Here is a 21,888-nt window from a genome sequence, read left to right as displayed (position 1 = left end):
TAGACCTCGGGCGGGATTGATGAATATGACAATACATTTTGGAAAGCTAGTTTTCACTAGTAATTGAGTCAGAGCCTACAGTGTGTGAGTTTAAGTAGAGTTTTATGATCTTTGTCGGAGAGGACCACCTAAAGTTATGCATCCAAGCTTTCGTTCTATCGAGTAATGTGTTTCCAATGGGATAGCTCTGCTCTAGTGTGCAAGCAGGCATGCATCACTTTCAAATCGAAGTTGGACTAAAATAGAAAACTCCTTGAGATGTGTAGCGGTTACCTGACGTCGTCGCTAAATAAATTGGAGCTTTCCCTTTGCTCCTTTCTAATTAGCGACATTTCGAAGTTAGCCTTGGCCAAGAAAATCAACTTTTGAACGAAGGCAGAATTATTTTCTTTTTTATTATTCAGCGCTGATCAATAGTTCTTGGGTCCTGTAGTGGCACAGTGGGATTGATTTCAGCTGGATAATATAAGCTACAGTAACACACTACACGACTGAGAATTGGATTTCGGTATTAAGATTACGTGAAAGCATCTCCAAACTAACCCTGTCAAGAAGACGAAGAAGAAGAAAACAGTCCTTTAGAATTTATTGGTATAAATAAGTTTGTATAATTTCAGAAGAAAAGAAGAAATTACAGCTACTACTGCTAAGAACTGACGTTTCAGCACTAAGCCACCTGAGGTAAAAACAAGCTGTGCAAACTCCTCCTGCACCTTAAAGTATTAAAAACTTCACTGCTTACCTTCTCCCCACCATGCAGTTCCTATTGTCTTTAAATTCTTTCTTATGACCTCCCTTTACTTCATGCTGGGACAACATGCACTTTATTTGGCCCCAAATGGATGGCGAAAAAGAAAAATCTTTGGCAATCTGTTTAAGTCATCTTAACTTTTTTTTTTATAATAGCTCTAGAAATTGACATAGAACCATATATTTCGTAGAGTTTACTGTCTGATATATGGTCACATGAGTACCTGAAACTATCCTTAGACAACTCATTTCAAAAAAAAAAGTAATTAATATCCCTCACGCTTTCAATTCACCCAAATTTTGAAGCCATACTAAACTTTTTACATCTTTAATTCATCCGCCATCTGTACTAATAATTTTATCACGACAAGTAAAGCTATCAACTTGGTTGATTTTATCATTACCTAACATCACCTCTTCGCCCTTATTTATTCCTAGTGTAGGTGAAATGGTTATGTTGACACTATTTTCCAAACCTGTTTTTCACCATAAACTCTCAAAACCACCAATAATCCATTCACTTCGTTATCAGTTTTACCTAAGACGTTCAAATCCTCTGCAAACTAGATTTAGGAGAGTTCTAACTTTTAATTTGATACTAAGTTCGTTTCTAGTCTTTACCGTGTTCCTTAGAACAAATTCATTCTAATTAGTCCATATAACGGGGATAGGACATAATCCTGCACAACTGATTTCACACCGAATGAAGGCAAGTTCTACTCTATTCTTGATTAATTAAAAAAACTTTTTCCACAAAATAAGTTTTTCAAAGAAAAGTATAGAACTCCACTAAACAAAAAATGAGCAAAAATAAAATCAAATAATCTACGAAGCTTGAAACTTCCGCAAATCAGCAATGATAAATAAATGAAACCCAAAACGAACAGAAATTACAATAAATAACCGTGTCAAACTCAAAACGAGCAGAAATCAACATTAAAAACCCCTATGCCTTCCCAAGGTCAGAACCAAATTTACACTTTACTGAAAAAACAATAAATGTTCTTTCTTTTATAACTTTAATAAATCAAATAATATAAACATTTTGATTACTAAATATCAGTATATGTATATTAAACTGACAAAGCACATTCATTTGTATATTTTTTCAGTAAAGTGCAAATTATGTTCTGGCCTTAGGAAGGCATAGGGGTTTTGAGCCCAACTTATGTTAATTTCTGCTCGTTTTGAGTTTGACTCGGTTATTTATTGTAATTTCTGTTCTTTTTGGGTTTCATTTATTTATCATTGCTGATTTGCGGTAGTTCCATGCTTCGTAGATTATTTGATTTTATTTTTGCTCATTTTTTGTTTAATGGAGTTCTTTACTTTTCTTAGAAAAACTTATTTTCTGGAAAAAGTTTTTTTTAATTAATTTCTGTTCGTTTTATATTGACATTGTCTTTTCTGGGAAAAAGAAAATAATACTTTAAACCTTTTCGTTTTTTAAGACTGTATAGTTTGGTCTGCTATTTTTATGCTGGAGAAAAATTTTCAGCAATTTTTAACAACATACACCCTTTTAAAAATCTGGACAAAAATAGTAGTGTTTAATTTCGTTTCATACCTCCTTTAGTCCACCTGAAATAGGAAATTTGATGCAATTCGCAAAAATATATGCTTATTTTCTTTGATAGCTTGGATAAACTTACGCTATTTTTACTTGGTTAAATTTTAAGAGCAGGAGTAGCCCCGAATGTTTGAACATAATACCCTCAGTCCTTCTTGGGATACTACTGAGATGCCTTATTGGGAATTAGCATTAACACAGTGCATTTTGATTTAATCTTAAGGCAACATTTAGTTTTTAAACATAAAGACAAATGGGAGGGGGGGCGTGGGAGGGGGATTAGTTACCCTCCAATCACTTTCAACTATTAAAAAGGCATCAGCCCTTTCTATTTTCAATCAAATGAGCCCTTTTCGAAGTTCCCGCGACAACTCCTGCAATACGAAATACACTGGTCTAAACAACGAAAAAAATCGTAAATTACCCCCAAATTAATCTTTGATATAAGAATTTCAAGCCTTCCAATACCTTTCAACTATTAAAAAAAGTACTAGGCCTTTCGATTTCCAATCGAATGAGCCCTTTTTGAGTTTCTACGACAACGCTTTCTATAAAAAACTTATGCATAAATTACAACCCTTACCCTAAGGGCTGTGAGGGTGGTTGTCATTCTCTAAGACATAATTTCCAGAACTTTCAACTACGTAATACAAAATGGCTATCTCAAAATTTTGATTGGGTGTCTTTGGGAAAATGGTTAGTCACTCTCCCATCACTTTCAACTATTAAAAAAGGCACTAGCCCTTTTAATTTCCAATCAACTGAACCCTTTTGAAGTTTCTACGACAAAACTTTCAATAAAAACCTTATATACCCCCAGGGCATAACTTAAAACCCTTGCCCTGAGGGCGGGGGGGTTGTTACCCTCAAAGACATAATTTCCAGAAATTTCTACTAAGTTGAACACAAAGGCCATCTGGAAATTTTCATTGGATGTGTTTAGGGGAATAGTGCGCGTGAGAGGGTGGTTAGTTACCCTCCAATTACTTTCGACTATTAAAAAGGACACTAGCCCTCTCAATTCTCAATTGAATGATCCCCTTTTGAAGTTTTTACGACAACTCTAACTATAAAAACCTTATATGCCCCCAGGGCATAACTTACAACCTCTGTCCTGTGTGGTCTGGGGGGTTTTTCGTCCTTAGATACATATTATCTAGAACTTTCAACTACGTTCAAACAAAATGGCTATCTCTAAACTTTGATTCAATGTGTTTGGGGAAATGGTGGGCGTGGGAGGGGGGTCAATTACTCTCCAATCACGTTCATCTATTAAAAAGGGGAATTTCATTTTCCAAACAAATGAGCCCTTTTTGAAATTTCTACAACAACTTTCTATATAAACCTTATATGTCCCCAGGGCATAACTTACAACCCTTGCACTGAGGGCTGTGAGGGGGTTATCATCCTAAAAGACCTAATTTCCTGAACTTTAGACTGCGTCGAACAAAATGGATATCTGAAAATTTTGATTGGATGTGTTTGGGGAAATGGTGGGCGTGAGAGGGGGGTTAGTTGCCCTTCAATCACTTTCGATTATTAAAAGGGCACTAGCCCCTCCAATTTTCAATTGAATGAGCCTTTTTTGATGTTTATAAAACATCGCTTTCTATAAGAACCTTACATGCCCCCAGGGCATAACTTACGGCCCTTGCCCTGAGGGTTGTGGGGGGAAGGGTTGTCATCCTTAAAGACCTAGTTTCCAAAACTTTCAACTACGGTGAATATCTCAAAATTTTGATTGGATGTGTTTGGGGAAATGGTGGGCTTGAGAGAGGGGTTAGTTGCCCTCAAATCACTTTCGACTATTAAAAAGGGAACTAGCTCGTTGAATCTCCAATCTCAAGAGCTCTTTCTCAAGTTTCTACGACAAAAATTTCAATAAAAACTTGCATGCCCCCAGAGAATAAGTTATAACCCTTACCCTGAAGACTGTGAGGGGAGTGTCCTGCTCAAAGGTATAATGTCCTGAACTTTCATCTGCGAGAAAGAAAATTGAGAACTCAAAATTTTAATTGGATGTGTTTTGGATAATTGTGGGAGTGAGAGGGGGACTAAATGCCCACAAATCACTTTTAAAGTTGGATAAGAGCTCGAGATCTTTGAATGAAACATAGAACGAGCCATTTTTCAAGTAATAACGACAGAGATTTCATTATCAACCGTATATACCACCAGGGCAAAACAGTCCCTGCTCTGGAAGTTTCTGGAGAATTGTCTTGGGCAAATGTGTAACTTTCTAAATTTTGAACTGCGCGGAACAAAATGGTTATCTCAAAATTTTGATTGGATATGTTTGGGGAAATAGTGGGCGTGGAGAGGGTGTTAGTTGCCTTCCAATCACTTTCGACTTTTAAAAATGGCACTAGCCATTTCAATTTACAATCGAATGAGCCCTTTTTGAAGTTTCTACGACAACGCGTTCTAAAAAAACCTTATATGCCCCCGGGCATAACTTACAACCCTTGCCCTGAGGGCTGTGGGGGAGTGTCCTACTCAAAGACCTAATTACCAGAACTAAAAACTACGTTGAATAAAATGGATATCTCTAAATTTTGATTGGATGTGTTTGGGGTTTGATGTGCGTGGGGGGGGGCTAATTTCCCTCTAATCACTTTCGACTATTTGAAAGGGCCCTAGCCCTTTGAATTTCCAATCGAATGAGCCTTTTTTGAAGTTTCTAAGACAACACCTTCTATAAAAACCTTATATGCCCCCAGGGCATAACTTACAATCCTTGCCCTGAAGGCTGTGGGGGAGTGTCCTCCTCAAAAACATGATTTCTATCTGGAAACTCTCCACTCACTTTCAACTATTAAAAAGTGCAATTTCAATTTCCAAACAAATGAGCCCTTTTTGAAATTTCTACAAAAACTTTCTATATAAACTTTATATGCCCCCAGAGATAACTTATAACCCTTGCACTGAGGGCTCTGAGGGGGTTATCATCCTAGAAAACCTAATTTCCATAACTTTCGACTACGTTGAACAAAATGGCTATCTCAAAATTTTGATTGGATGTGTTTCGGAAAATGGTGGGCGTAGAAGGGGTGTTAGTTGCCTTCCAATCACTTTTAACTATTAAAAAGGGCACAAGTCCCTCCAATTTCCAATTGAATCAGCCCTTTTCGAAGTTTCTACGACAACTTCTTCAATACGAAGTGCCCTGCTCTAAAGGAAGAAAATAATAAATAATACATAGTGCCAACATAGTTCTTATATGCCCTCAGGGCATAAATTAAAACCCTTGCCCCGGGGGTTGTGGGGGGGGGGGGTTTCCTCCTCAAAAACATGCAATGTTTTTAGTTTGCTTGTTTTGTTTTTTGGATTGTTTTTTCATTCAAAAATCCCATCTAAGGGCATGAGTGGATTTTCAGACATTTACAAAAAAAGATGAAGTAAACAAAATAATTTTTTTTTTTCTTCCAGAGTAACTTCGTTTAATATTTTTTTTTTTACTGGTACTTACTATTTGATCCGAGTTTCATTGAGATTCTTGAATTCTTCGACTGTGAAGGATCTGTATTCTTTTTTCGTCAATTGGCTATGGTAATTCAGAACAATAAGTACATATTGAACAAATACATTGCATATACAAAGCCCAGGTGACCACACATGGGCAAACGCAGTTAAATATCTCTGAACCATCAAAGTCAAAAGCGGGACGGGAGAGACAGCTTTGACCCGTGTATCTGTAGCAGTATAACCAGTCTTGACACGTGGGGAGGCATTCACACATTCGTGGTGGCTCTCGACAAACTGGACAGCAGTCACGAGGTGGGTGGTCATCTTTGTCGTCTGGGTAGCTTTTTACTTTTGGACCAACGTGAAGATCAACTGTATCTGGCATGGCTAAGATTACATCACGTATTAATCTGTCGACATATTTCCCACCAAGATTTTCAGCTGTATAACTTATATGATAGTTAGTTACATTTCATAATGGTTTTGATCCTTTTACAAAACATAGTTTGCCAGGATAATTACTTTCAATGCAAGGCTAGCAATTATATTTTGCATTGGTGTGGAAGGAAGCTAAAATACTTCTGACGTGAATAACAAGTGACATCTTGCTTTCTGACAATCTTCTCGAACGCTTCAAACAGAGGCTTCTCCGACGGGTAGTCTGGATTTAAGGCTAAGGATCCAATAAAACCTTCAAAAACTGTGGGTTTATCCTCTTTTTAATTAAGTTCAAAACCACCTTCATCATCTTCGATTAGCGCATTTCCTTTCATTTAGAATTTCGACTATCACAGAGGGCTGGATTCTTTCTTCATTGAACATTGCGGACAACAATTTGAGGAACCGAATTTTTTCATTTTCTCTGAAAATTTCATCTGTTAACTTGCCAGCTGCTCCACATAGCAATATAGCTTCTATTTTGTCATATTTTTTAGATCTAGATAAGGCCAAACACAAATGTGAATTTTCAGAACTTCTGTAATCGTTTGTTCGACTGGTTTTTCTATTTGAAATGATAAATTAATACATTGTAATGAAAAACATATTCGTAAGCAAGTCAAAGGCCGATTAAAATGTTATTAGAATTTAATACAATTAAGAAACGCTATTAACATTGACCTTATTTTCTTTATAGCATTCTAATTGATCGTCTTTCATATGCTGCAATCTGTAGCTTCTTCCCCAGAGCAAGGCCTTATTGTTCCTCCCCAGAGCAAGGCCTTATTGGTTCCTCCCCAGAGCAAGGCCTTATTGTTCCTCCCCAGAGCAAGGCCTTATTGTTCCTCCCCAAAGGATGGCCTTTTTTTGTATCTTATACTTGTGATGTCATTTATGGTTGTAACCTACCATTATGATGTCATTCATCGTCTTCTATATGTAAATGCAGTTTTTGGCCAAAAAAGTAACTTCACTTTAAATATTATGTTCTGTTAATTACAAAAGACAGTAGATGTAGCAATTTACTTTGACATGGGCCATTAAACAGCTTTCTATAACGTTCCAGTGCCCTGATAGCTGCGGAGGAGAAAACAGAGAAAATGAGGACATTGATGGTGATTCCAAATGCAAAAAAAGTGATTCTCCTCGTTGTTAAAGCCAGGGGACTGTAGTTTACTGGTTAGGGTTTTAGGCCAAGACCATTCCAATGGTGTACTTTCTGTTTCGATACAAAGCCGTTTGTTCTGATAGTAAAACAGAACGTATACAACAGGTAATACACATCTTGAAGAAAATAGTCATTCTAGGGATCATCTCACCTTAGAGCTAATTTAATGTATCAACTTATTACCAGAAAATGGTAATGGCAAGGGAGAGTGAAAACCTTACCTTATCCCCTTACCTTATCCCCTTACCTTATCAAAGAAAACACATAAACAATTTCTGAAGTATTCAGATAAATGTAGTATCGTTCTGGAAAGACAAAAAACAAAACTGTTTCTAAACCTAATAATTATATCACGACAATATCCTACCCTTATTTTTATAAATATCGAATTTCCAGAAACTATTTTGTTTTTCTTTTAAATAGGCTTTTGGCGGTGGTAAAAATTTGCAAATCAGTTGAAATATAAAAGTACAAACTTGGCAAACCAGTTCCAGTTCCGAACCAATTTGTTCATGCTCCTGTAATGTAGAATGAATTTCCTTCCACAACGTGCTTTTCGAATCCAGGCTATTCATGTTGCCAATTATGTAAAGTCCATGTTTAGCTCGAGAGAGAGCAACACAGACTCTGTTCTCAATAGCCAAAAATCCGATCCTTGATTCCATATTAGATCGGACCAGGGATAAAATAATAATGTCATTTTCTTCGCCTTGAAAACTGTCGACGGCGCAAATCCTTACTTTACGGCGAGAATCATGATCAGGATATTTCTTACGTATCTAAAATAACAATATAACTTTTAAAAGAACATACCTGCACGAACAAGGTGGAGGGCGGTGGGGGTGGCGAATTCTAGTTTTGATATTTAATGAAAATTTAGAGGGAGAGGACAAGATATATTTTCAAAATCTAGCATGGCGGGGAGAATTTGTTCTTTTTTTTACAACGAAAATACATTAAAAAAAATCAATGAAAATACATAAAAAAACATTTTCAATGAGAATACTAAAAAGACATTTTTCAATGAAAATACCCCCCCCCCCACCGGGGAGTTTCCGGGGGCAGATCTGAAATCTGTTTGATGAAGTAATGGTCCACGAAATAGCAAGAAAACTAAACTTATTGCAGAGATGACGAAGAGCGTCATTTCACTAGCATAAACTGCGACTTTGCATGGAATCATATGTCCTACTTTCCTTTCCTCTTTTTGTGTGTAACAATCATAAAGTGTACTTTTTGTTTGCATTGCTTTATATCCATTGAAAAAACCCCATAGATGAACTCAAAATGATCGAATTTCTAACGTTTTACTTTGACTATTGTACACGCAAAACAGATTACCAGTGTAATTAGTTAGGGGGGGGGAGGGACAGGGGGTATGTGCTCCCTGAATTTTTTTTCCTCCTACCTAGATTTTGAAAAATCCTTTTTTCGGCTGTGTTTTCCTAAAAAAAAAATGCCTATGTTTGGAATTTTGTGGGATAATTGAAAAAATTACAAATTTGCATCCCAGGATATTTGGACATACATTTTGCCCATCCTCCATCTCCCTGATTTTTTTATGGATTGACGCCACTAAAAATTACCCCAAAAAACATCAAAAACAAGATCATAAAAACCATTGAGATTAAGTTATAACAAAAAAAAAAAAAAAAAAAAAAAAAAAATAAGAGTTTAATGCAACATGTGCCATTAACTTTTACCGGATCGGTTACTAACGTCTGCAAAACAGTCAGATATCCCTCTTTTGTTACTTAGTCAGCTAAAAAAAATTGCATATGCAATGGTCGTAAGCTGAAGAGCATCGTACTGCTGAAAACGGGGTTATATATGGATAATTTTTGATCGTAAAAATAAGTCATTCTTTTCTTGAGAATCGAAGCTTAAAGCATTTTAAATGACAAGCTGGAGAGGGGGAAGGAGGAGGGCTCAGAGGCCTTTCGTTGAAAAATGTACCATTGCATACGCAATGGTCGTAGGCTCATGAGCATCGTACTGCTGAAAACGGGTCTATGTATGGATAACTTTTGATCGTAAGAATAAGTAATTCTTTTCTTGAGAATCGAAGCTTAAAGCATTTTAAATGAAAAGCTGGAGAGGGGGAGGGGGGGAGGGCTCAGAGGCCTTTCGTTGAAAAATGTATCTTAAATACTACGGAAAATTTGGTGTTTTGATAGATCTAATTGTCTATTTTGAACTGTTTGGCAAGATAAATGTTGTAAAATCACCGTACAGACGCTTTAAAATTCATATTCATATTAAGGGGTAATAGACTAATAAATATGCTCTTGAGAAGTAATTTAAATCAGCCAGCTGACATGAGGATCCAGAAAAGAGTTTTCCGGACAAAAGTAGCTTCTAATCTACATTGGGGCTCTGAGGTTTGGGGTTTTTCTAAAGCAGCTACGCTGTAAAATTACAGCTAAGATATTTTAACGGAATTCTAGGCTTGAAAGATTTAGTTAGTTCAGTGGTACTTAAAGCATACATAGTGCTTTTTTCTTTAAGGTATGGTAGATTGTTTGGAATGATAACATTCTGGGAGAGGTTAACTAGCCTGTCCAGAGTTCAAATTCTTTAGTCAGTTTTTGGAGAGCTTGAAGAACAGTAGATATGACTTGGCCAAATCAGGTCAAGAAAATACACGATCTTTGTGGCAATTTGGAGATGTGAAATGAAGGAAAAGGTCTTATGGGTGAAACCATGTCAGTATGGAAGGAAGTCCAGCGAACACTAAATGACCAAGAAATCCAAGAGGGGCAAGCACATAAGGACCAATCAATGTCTTTGAGGTTTTACTCCCAAGCCAAAGACGGTTGGGGGGAGGAAGTCTATTTTAAATTTGGGTTGAATAAATAGGATTTGAAGAATTTGTTGTTGGTAAGAGGGGACATGGGAGTAGGCAGCATTAGGCAGCATATTGTCTAGGGGGGGGGGCAGTCGATAGTGTGATGGAGTTTTATCAACTGTTTTTTCCAAACCATCTGCTTTTTCAGCCATATCTAATGTAAATTTGAAGGTCTAGGGGGGGGGGCAGATGCCCCCCCTACCCCCTCCCTACGCCCATGAGAGGGAATAGTTTGGATTTAGGTGAGAGAAGGCAATTTTTGGGAAAGTTTAGGTTGGCGGCTGGCCGTTGTTTTTGCCCAATGCGTGGATGTGTGAATGAAAACTTATTTCATTTTGTATCCGAGTGTGAAGAGCTGTCTGAGTTGCGGAATGAATGTTTTTGACAAGTGTTTGGGAGCGAATGGTCGTTAATTGAGCGGATGGCTGAGAGGAACACATGTGTTTGTTAAACAGTTGTATAAGTTTCTTCGTTTAGGGATTAAACATAGGGAATCATGTTTGAGGGGATAGCCTGTTACTGTTTTTTGGATTTGAATTTTATTATGATTAGTGTTTGTTGGTTAAAATGTTGAACCTTGGTGTGTTTCTTTTTTTTTGTCGTTTTGTTGTTCCTTTTTCTTCTTTTTTGATTTCTATTATCTAAATCTGTATTTTGTTCCTGAGCTTTGTTTGTAGACTGTATTATGTGTTGCTATGGCCCACAGGCTTTTTGCAATAAATCTTATCTTATCTTATTTGAGTAATTAGTGCAACTTCAAAGACCTTTTTTTTTCTTTTTTTTTGCCCGATTCGTTTTCGTTCAGTAAGTCACGCTTTGAAAAATTCAAAATCTCTTTTGTAACTTATGCTTGGCGAAAAGAATTTTTTTATTCATGGTTGAAGTAGAGGAACAAGGTCCTTCCAACAAACGCAAGGGGGCTTTGCATAGGCAAATTTTCTGAACTTTTTTTCACAGTAAAATAATCACTAATTATTATCTGACTTCAAAGGCAATCGATTTCAAGCCATGTTCACCCCCCCCCCCCAAAGATTTTTTATGACGTCCTTCTTCCGTGCTTTTTTTTCTGTTTTTCACTTTCAATTTCACTTTCAATTTTTTTGAAAATAAACTTGTCAATTCGGTAAACCATTGGCGCCCTTGTCACATTGGCGTCTAGAATCAAAGTATAAGCAAATTAAAAATTGTAAGCTTCGTTATGTATATTTTTGAAAGAGATATGTTTGAACTTTTCTACAGAAATATCCTATCCCACAGAGTAAAAAGTAACATTCCATCTTCTTCCTTTAAATTTTAGGTTAATTCTTACACAGAATAGCAGTCCTGAGCTATTTGATAGATTAAAGCCGGAAGATGCAAACAAAACCTATCTCTCTGTAACTGTTCAGCCCGAGCCACAGAATAGTCACACCTGTAGATAAAAATCTAAAATTTATAAATGATACGTGTTTTTTTTTAGATTTTAACGTTACATTTATACTACAGAGATACAAAATAGAAATCGTAAGAAATCAGGGTAAAAGACTTAAATCGACGCTAATTTTTTCCCAACTATGGCCTGTTAATTAGACATATCCAGGATTTCTGTTCGGGGGGGGGGGGGGTACACAAAATCGCATTAAAATTTTATAATATGTATTTTGTTACAGTTTTGGAACTCACATGAAAACTTCGGGAGAAGGAGAGTTAAAACCCAAAAACAGAAAACCCTTTCTGTTTTTTTTTTACCACATCAATCTTTAAGATTGGACTACTGCTGCTCAAAACTTCAAACTTTACTAGTCCAAAAAATTATGCGTTAAATCTTTACTACGAATGGTCAATCCTAAATTTAGGCTTGAAAGTTGAACAATGCTCAATTTGACAAATCACGAACGGAATACATAATTGGCGCGGCACATGCGTAATTTTTATTCTATTCATATATGTGACTATAATGCGACTCGGACATCAGGCTATCAGCAAATCTTGCTTTTGGAAATGATATTTTGGCAAAAATTTTGAAATTAAAATCAACTTTTCAAGATAAATTGTGTACTCTTTGCCTGGTCAGATTTGTAAGGTGTTGTTCAAGTAAGCATCGCAATGATGGTCGACGAAAACAAATTCTCACTAACATGTGGTCAATGAAAGTAATTTAATTTCTATTCATGTATCTAATTCATGACACTTCAATTTCATGTAAAACCCGTTGATCTAACACAAACACAAACACAAAAAAAAGAAAAAAAAGAAAAAATAAGAAAAGATAAGACCCCAAATGAACTATATAGTGTACACGAATGCTCGTACGGCTTCGTATAATCTAACCTGTTTCATGTGTTCCATCTGTGCTGCATAACTAGACAGGATTGTAATGTGGTCCGGCAAATATCCTTGTTGTAGGAGATACCTGGCCAGGTTTAACGCAAAAATTGCTTCATAAGGGTTAATTAGAGAGCTCTTTTCGGAATCCTAGATAAAAAAAAATTGGATGGATAAATTAATAGCTCATTAGTATAAAACAAAAATAGACGATGTCTAATAGACAGCGTAAAGAGCGTAATAGTAAAAAACAAAGAGTTTTAAGTAAGGCTAAGGGTATTAAATCAAAATTTTCAGGGAATCCAGAGAGAGACCGTGAAATAATAAGAGACACTATGTGCATCCAGGCTATCAAAAGGTTGTATGTGAAATATCTCAAGAACAGCTAGGGTATTAAGTTTGAACTTTCATAGAATTTTGAGAGGGATGTTGAACTCCATCAAAAGACATTAAGTATATCCAGCTTGTTAGCGTTAAAATCTAGTGCTTCCCAGTCATTATGATTACTATAGTAATTTTATTTTTCGTCGATGTTTTAAAAAATCAAAGCACACTGTGCAAATGCACATAGTTTTAATAAAACACAAATGAGGCAATATAATTCAGAATTTTTACGGTTAGGTTGGAGGGGGCAGTAGCCAAACTTCTGTTTGTAGTAATTTCCGTTCATTATGAGTTTGACTTGAGTATTCATTTTAATTTGTATTCGCCACGGATTTAATTATTTATTAACTATCTGTTATCTTTACGTGTGATGTGAATGATCGCTTTATTTTCTGCTCGTTTTCGGTTTCATTTGTTCTTTGATAGTAATTTCCGGTCGTTTTAAGTTTGAATTATATCATGAATTTATTTATGCTTCTCTTGGAATTTAATATAGCTCTTTACTTTTCTGTGAAAAGTTCTTTTACGGGTAATTTTTTAAGATTATTTTCTGTCAATTTTCTGACCTGAAGCGGGAAAAACAAACACAGGAGATGATCAAACGGGCAAACCTGGGTATGCTTTCTTTACAACTCCTTGCCCGTCATGGTGTTCCACCCCCCCCCGATTGCGTATTTTTCTTACATTTGTCAGACCGCTGGTATATGCTTGTCCCGTTTGGCATTACGGCCTGACTTCGGACCAGAGGGACCGCCTGGAAAGGATCCAATATTGAGCTCTTCTGGTATGTCTAAATCTCCCAAAGTCCCTTATTGCTTCCTTTTAAAACAATTCTCCATTACAACACTTTCGACACGCCGTGATGAATTGTGTTTTAAATTTGGTGTTGGTATTTTGGCAAATCCGTAGCTTTGTGAAATCCCCCCCCCCCCCTCCCAAGCATCTCCCTTCGCACCAACGGCTCCCACGACAAGTAGCTAAACCGGTACCAAAAGTTCAGACGTTACCAGCATAGCATATGCGTTACACAAGTAGTTTTGTTATCTCGTTCGTCAAGATATTTAATACTGCACTCACTCGTCAATAATTGTACATATTTATTTGCTTTAGTTCATTATTCTTTTTATTATTTTTTTTTTACAGATAGTTGGATATTTCAATGTCTTAGGTTTTAGTTTGACTCCGTGATATTTCGAATCAACGTATAAATTCGTATGACGATGGCTATGGCTGTGATTTTTATATGTTTACTGCCTTATATTTTATTATGACAAAACTGTCGCTGATAGACAAGACCGTGTAAGGCGTTTGATAATAAAATCGTTTATTGTTTTCGTTTGCCACAGTTTTATTATTGGTTAATATTATGAATATTTCTCCAGTTTTCAGATTTTCGGCTGAAGAATTAAAACATCGGATTCCAATTTAAATTCTTAAGTGTCATATGGCGATCTGAGCGTTAACTTAGATTTTATTCAATATCGTTCAATCTCGTTCAATTTCATATCAAAGTTTGGAACGGCTTCTGAACTAATATTTTGAATTTTGATTCTACAGCAAATTCTAGACAATACACTCGTAAGAATCCTCCAAGAAAAATATTGAAAATATTGCATATGCATGAAAATAGAACGAGAATAAGTATATATAAGAGGCATAACTCAGCTCTCTTTATTTCTGACTAAACTTTTTAAACTGTTTTATTTGTGACTTTGGCATGAGGGCCGTTGACAACTGGATGCACATAATGTCTTTTAATTGAGTTCAACATCCCTTGAAAGTTCTTACTCTTTATTATTGAATCTTGCGCTCTTTACTGTTTTTTTTATTTTTATTTTTTTTAATTTATATAAGAAATAACTACTTAATCCCCATTTAAGCGTTCGGCTGCCTTAGCAGCTGGGAAAAAGATACATTCGACTCTGTAATTCCAGACAGCATTCGGGTGGCTGAGCACCTCGGGTTATTTAAAAGTAATTTGAAAAATTATTTATTAAGAAAAGGTTCGTAGTTTTTATTTATTTATTTATTATTGTTATTGTTCCTATTATTATTATCATGGTAGAATGGTTGATGAGAGAGTGGTTATAGTTTTATTTATTATTATTATTATTTTTTTTGTTAGTGGATTAATTATTTGTTTTAAAAAAATGTAAGTAGCCGCCCCGTTGCAAGTGCTTTTTGTATATTTTTTGGTGCGGTTATTTGTAATTTAGCTGTTATGTTTTTGTTTGTAAATAAAAAATTGAATTGAAAAAAAAAACATCAAATTATAAATTTATTTTCATATTCTTTCAGTCTTACCTTGGGTTAGTAATTGTGATGAATGATTATAAGATTTAGTTTATGAGATTTAATATTTAAGTGGTTTAGTTTGTGATTTAAACAATTTTGAGTTTGGTTTGTTCAGGTAAACTAATACAAAAGGGAATACAAATAATTCATGAAAACGTCTAATAAATTATTAAAAGTTTTAAATTTCTTCCATTTTTGGAATCAAAAATTTTATGCATCAATAGTTTAAGAGTAAAAGAATGATGACAGTATCCGATGTCATCGCCATCTACTTTAAATAAAGGATTTCAGCTTGAAATTCTCGCTTCTTAGGGAAGGAATTGAGAAGAACCATTCCATTCGATGGAACTGAGTACGCTCGATTAGGATCCCTGCTCAAAGTTTCGCTCGGATGCTTATTTTAGTTTATGATGTCTAAAATCGTTCAATTCAAAATGAAACTAAGGGACAGAAACCTAACCTAACCCAGGCAAACATTTAATGGATGGAAGAACAAATGTATATTGTACATATTTACCGTGATTGTTTTATATATTTTATTTAAGCTCTTTAATTGTTAGGATACTGTGTCTTGCTCATTACAATTACAAAGTTTGCAATAAAAATTTCGAAGGAGCCTTTTTGGTTTTTCTGTTCCCATGTCTTGGGCAAAATAGCCTGATTTCTTTCTTTCTTTGCATTTCTTTACGAGCATCCAATACGCGTTTTTACACATTTTTGTTGCATTTTCACACTGGATTTGTAAAAACCTTTCACTTTATTTTTTACAACGAAATGCTGCGCATTCCAGCCAAAATATCTGCTGCGGAAGGATATGACACGGCAGATATCTTGGATATGTATTTCAATTTGAGTACCTCCAATCTCCTAAAATGTTGGAATACCTGATCAATGCAACATTACTCAATATACAGAAACTACAAATCTGAAAAATGTGTAGTGACGGAAAATTAACAATGGCTTAGACTTTTTATATACTATATAAAAAATGCTAAAAAAATACAGATATTTGTCTTCTTATACAAATTATATTTTAAAAGGCCGATCCTTAGAGAAGATTTTCTGCTAACCTTCCCCCAAGAAAATGTTAGCAGTGCACCACGGCAGAAATGAAAATAATAGCACCTGAATGAGGTCCAACTAAATTAGTCACATAGAAAACATTTAATTACATTAACCATTGTAGATACAAAAATGTACGCTTAGTAATCAATTTCTTCTTTTCTTGAAAGGCAAATAAATTATAAAATTCTTATGAAAACATGTTGTAGAAAACTTAACATAACATTCAAAGGTATTTCATGTACGAAAAGTAGAAAGAAACGGATATGATTTGGAAGAAAAAGAGACGAAAATGGTACATAGAAAGACACTCAAATAAAAAGTCAGGGAGTCGCCACAAAAAGAAAGAAAAAAAACACGTTGAACACTGATTAGAAAAAGATTATTATTAGTTTAACTTACTTCAATTTTAAAGAAATGCACGATTTAAAAAGTTTTCAATTTTAAAACTGAAAGATTCCAACTGATTTAAAAGTTTACAAACTCAGCAATTACACTAGATATACTGTTCACTTTAGCCTACCCCACTGACATTAAAATTTGGTTGGGAATTACCGCCAAGAAAAGAAAATTCCAAAAACCAAATAAAAACATACAAGTAAAAAAATTTGTCCTCTTAATTCCAATTTAAGTAATATTGTCCTATTAAGTGTTATAATTGGATAGTTTTGTCTTATTAAATTTAATTATATGTAACTAATTTGGGAATATAATCACTCGAATTTGATCTTTTATTAACCGAAATTAAAGATATATTACGTTGCATAACTGGGTAGATTGAATACAAGAGTGACGGTTTGTATTTTTGGTAATGACGTTATAATATTACGGAGCACTTTGCCTTTAATACCGGATATTTGCTAAAATTTTATGAGTATCCTCCATTTACCCACGATTCTTAAAGCTTCGAAGCCAAGGGCTGGTGTTAAAACTCGGACGAATCAGGAATGTCTTTTCATGATTTGTTCGAAACTGGAAAAAGATTTTGTGGCCTTTAATTTCAGCCAATTTAATTTCAAAAAAATATTCAGTAGCGTTCACTTGGCAACTATTCTCGGGAATGGAAGATGGCAGAACGACCTTTTCTGGTGAAAAAATTACCAGGGTGGATATTTTCTCAGTTTGAACGACGTTGATAGATAGGTGGAATTATCAGGAACAAAAACCAACCCTGAAAGCCAAGGACGTGAACAACATAGCATAACGTTGAGTAATTTGTAGTCAAATGATCCCTCAAAACAGAAAAAAACACGATTAGCTATAAATAAAACTAGGTCCTTAATCCAGCTAAGGAAACCCAACAGATAATAAAAAATCAAAATATTTAAACTTACCTGCTTTTCCGGAGCAGTATGAGTAAGAAAAAAAACATTATGCTTCATTCCCTTTACATTTGGATACATCAATACTGATGGATGGTTCTCCAAACTAGGATAGATAACTGGTACAATCAGTCGAGCTACCTCGGGCCTCATACGATGCTGTACAGACAACATAACCCTTTTCATTCCAAGATTTACAAATCGTTCAAACATGGATACATCAAGGTTGTAGTACTTGCCCAAAGATGAAACTGATGGGGATGGCCGTAGCTGCTGATGATCTCCTGAAAGTATAAACATGGTTGTGCTTACTTAGATTACAACCTTCCTTTTTCCAGGAAGGCCCCCTATCTCCTAAAAAATTCATAGCCGTCCTAGTCAAGTGGTTAGCACACTAGATTTGAAATCCTTTGTCCGTCAGGGCAGGGATTCGAATCCTGTTGTCAATGGTTATTTGACTTCGAACGGGGTGAGTGGCGTGATTCTCTAAGCTCAGCCAGAGTAGACCTAGGTCTAGACGGGTACCTGAAGAAATCTAAAGAAGGTAAACAGCATGGGTATTCGAAAGCACAAGATGGCTGACCCCATCCCCCTTGCCCTTCCTGGCTGAAGGGTCATGAAACGGAGATCAGCACTGCCGGTAACAACTGTAAAGTCCAGTATTCTTTACTTTTTACCTTTTTACCATGCACTAAGGCTAAGGTCGTGCTAAGGAAGAAGCCTGTAAGTATAAACCCCATGTTTAGACTTCTAAAGTGTAGTCAAAAAGTAGATGAATGTGAATAACAAAATGTTTTGCGCATAAAATATATATAAAAACAGAATTATTTCATTGACACCGGATTGTAGTGAATAATAACACAACATTGCTAGAGCTATATGAATAGATATCGAATGAACTATCAATCACCCTTTACACAGCCTCGAAGGCTGCCTCTCAAACATTGATCAATCCATTCCTCGGGTAATGTGCCATCAAAATAATTCGTGGACCTGCTAAAATGGCTTTCAAGTCCACCGTAACAATGGAAATTTCAGGCTGTGGGATGAGAAATCCCAATTCAACAAGATAATTTCAACGTGACTCATTTAAGGTCATTGTCAGACTTGTTAAATTTGAAATTTTACAATAAGCATGAAAACGAAAATAAGCCAAATCAAATCACTAATTAAATCCAATAGTTCGTACTAACGAACAGCATGTAAAGAGCGACTCAGGTCAGTAACAAAACTCTAAAAAACAGAGTTCTGATAGCAATTGATACATCAGAAGAGCTGGCTTCTTATGCTGATTCAAATTTATAAAATTCGCTAACATTAATGTTACCCATATAAAATACGAGCCTAAGAAAATTCAACTGATTTCCGAAAAAGAAGGACCCCCCCCCAACCAAAAAGAGAAGCGATTTTAATGAAAATCACACAATTAGATTCAGTATATTAAAAAACTCTGACGTGGAGATTTCAAACTCCTATCTATAAAGCGTTGAATTTCGCATCTTATTCCTAGAAGAAATATCAGGGATTTGTTTATTATTATAATCGTTTAAGTTGGCAATTTCTGCCATTTTGGGGCAACGAACTACGATTTTACCCCAAAGAGGAGCAAGTTGCTATCGATTAAAAATTCTGACAGAGTCAACTGATTTAAAAGTATCTGAAACTATTTACGAGCTTCCCAATTGCAAAAGAAGTAGTGCCGCATGGTGGTACATCAGTTTCTAAAGAGTCACGTAGTCCATACAAGAAAAATGGTTCATATGGATATTTATCTTATTGCTTGATTTAATTAACTTGATTCACTTTATTTTCATGAAATTGTGTTTAGGGATGTATAATTACGCATCAACTATTCTGTTGAGGGGCGATGGGTCATTGAGCAAATAGGGCGGGGCAGATGGCTAAGATGGCCCATTTCAATGGTCAAATTCTCCAACTCTCCATGAGTTACTTTATCATTACCCTTCTTTCAGACTAGTTCTGAATAATGGTACTGCGGGGTGATACCTTCCTTTTTATTGCAGAAAAATGTTTCTGATATTTATTTTTAAGCTCGGTTTAACTAAACTGATTTGCTTCATATTTCATAAAATTATATACAGGGCTGCGTAAGTGCACATTAGCTATTATGAAGTAGGGGTGGTGGGTCTCTTTGAAGGCGGAGGAGGGGCATATACTTCAAAGAGTGCATTTTAATGGCAAAATATCCTAACTCTCATTATGGCTACAAATAGATATAGAACGAGGTTTGAGGTATGGGGTAGGTGGGTGGATGCTGATATCTAATCCCTTTTGATTCCCGGGAATATTTTTGGTCTACGCCATCATTATTGGTTATAGGGGCCGGGGAAAATAGTGCTTCTCCCACAGCGACAATCTTTTTGTATGTAGCATAAAACATTAAATTTACATGCATACTGGCACAGAGGTGGAAAAAGCGAGGCGGGGCATCATGAGCTTCACCGGGAAGCTTTTTAGGGGGGAGGAGAAGGGGCAAATACTACCAGGGACTTCCTTTTAAGTGATTTTAAATGGTAATATTTCTCTTTTCCTACTTATATACAATGCATATCAACATATATATGTAATGTACTTCAACATCAAAGAACCCAATTGTAGAGGTCGCAATGGCTTCAGTCCGTAGAAGATCCAACAGTCACACAGAGTTTCCATCCATATGAACAATAACACCCCTCTTCGTCCACAAAAAATTCTGTAGTAAAAATATTACATAGGATTTATTCAACAAAACTTTTTAATCATAAAAAAGCAGGGCCCACCCAATCAATTTCCAATTATTTATATGTACAATTTAACAGTAATAATCGTTTGTTTATAGGCCGGTATCCCACATCATATTTTGGTTAGGTCTGGGCGTAATTTGAAAAACAATCAGAAATTAGATAGAAAAACATGTTTTTTCACCTGAAATTAAGGAGCGACATTAAGACTTAAAACAAACAGAAATTAATCCGTATATCAGGGAGATTGCAAATAAACAGAAAAAAACATAAAAAATATTATGTTTGGAAATGGCCAACCTCTCCATGTAATCGAACGGGCAATATTGACTTATTAAGACCGCTCAATAATAAAAGCAAACGATGCAACAAGGCATCTAGTTAAGAATTTGAAATACACCTTGAGTAACCGTATGTTGAGGGCAATACGGATTTACTTAGACATAGATTCTAAGACTAGGGCATCAAGGTTTACTTCTCTTCAGTCAACACTATCTCCTCTTTCCTTAATAACGGTAAAGACAAAATCGCGAGTGATCATCCAAATGTGCATGGAATTCTATACAGTTGTGGAGGGTCTTACATAGACTCCGGCGCCGCGCCGATGAGGGAAGACCGACAGCGGCGGGGCCAAAAACAGCGCGCCGCGCCGCCGGCGCGATCAATGTTGACGGTAAACTTTTATGTTTTCATCAATCTTTCTCAAATCACAGCTTAGATTTACAACAGATTTGAGCCTAATCAAGAGAAATTCAAAAGTCGCTGGCTTGAAACTTGTCTTCTTCGTTATTCGTCAAGAGAAGTAGAAATCTGGTAGAAACAAAATGGCTGTGGCGTTTCAGAACCCTTGCATAATAATTGAAGTATCTATTAGCTATGTATTCTTAACATAAATAATTATCAAAATTAGTAGTTTTTTCATCGAGCATTGGGCTTACTGCATACAAAACTTCAAATACTGTACCACAAAATTCGTCAGTTATCTGGGTAAAAACTTTGAATATATGTTTGAACTTAGAAACTTAATTTTTTCATAATGCCCTTTGCCAATATCTGCTTTGTCACCTTTAAAATAGTTGAAATGGGCGACTTTGATATTGATTGTTTTTTTTTTTTTTGCTCTTTTGGATTCCTAAAAAGCCTTCTTGTATTAAAAAGGGGTTTTTTAAAACAATTTAAAAAAAATGCATTTTAAAGTTTTTTTTTTGCTTCTTTATAGAATATATGTCATGTAGGGTAAGGCTGAACTGCTGCTTTTTTACTGCTTGATCGTTTTTTTTTGCTCTTTTAGATTCCTAAAAAGCCTTCCTTGTATTAAAAACGGGTTTTAATAACAATTTAAAAAAAAAATACATCAAGTATAACTTACAAAAATCTTGTTAATTTTTAAATTATCATAGGGGTTGGACAAAGATGTTATACGGAGTATTTTTGCTTGGCTTCTTCCTTTTTTAATTTACATGTGTTGATTCATCAAGGAGGCACACTTGTGCCTCTATAAAGAGGCGACCCACCACAATGTTAAGCGATTTCAGGTCCTA

The 21,888-nt window shown here is 35.5% G+C and overlaps 1 protein-coding gene across 1 annotated transcript in view; it reads right to left on the bottom strand.

Annotated features, from left to right (window-relative positions):
* The window catches only part of LOC148949426 (NFX1-type zinc finger-containing protein 1-like), a 292,710-nt gene that overhangs the window by 77,635 nt on the left and 193,187 nt on the right, over nucleotides 1-21,888 (bottom strand). Inside the window, exons 11-13 of the mRNA XM_089093454.1 lie at nucleotides 17,619-17,890; nucleotides 12,550-12,693; nucleotides 7,868-8,170 (exon numbers count right to left, since the gene is read on the bottom strand). Coding sequence (XP_088949580.1) covers nucleotides 7,868-8,170; nucleotides 12,550-12,693; nucleotides 17,619-17,890 — 719 coding nt within the window. The remainder of the gene's footprint in view (nucleotides 1-7,867; nucleotides 8,171-12,549; nucleotides 12,694-17,618; nucleotides 17,891-21,888) is intronic.

The sequence above is a fragment of the Artemia sp. Qi Xiang Cuo genome, chromosome 8 (assembly GCF_049724085.1).
Source record: "Artemia sp. Qi Xiang Cuo chromosome 8, ASM4972408v1, whole genome shotgun sequence".
NCBI classification, from domain to species: Eukaryota; Metazoa; Arthropoda; class Branchiopoda; order Anostraca; family Artemiidae; genus Artemia; species Artemia sp. Qi Xiang Cuo.
The sequence above is the reverse complement of the archived record's forward strand: the minus strand, read 5'-3'. Positions and strand labels throughout refer to the sequence as shown.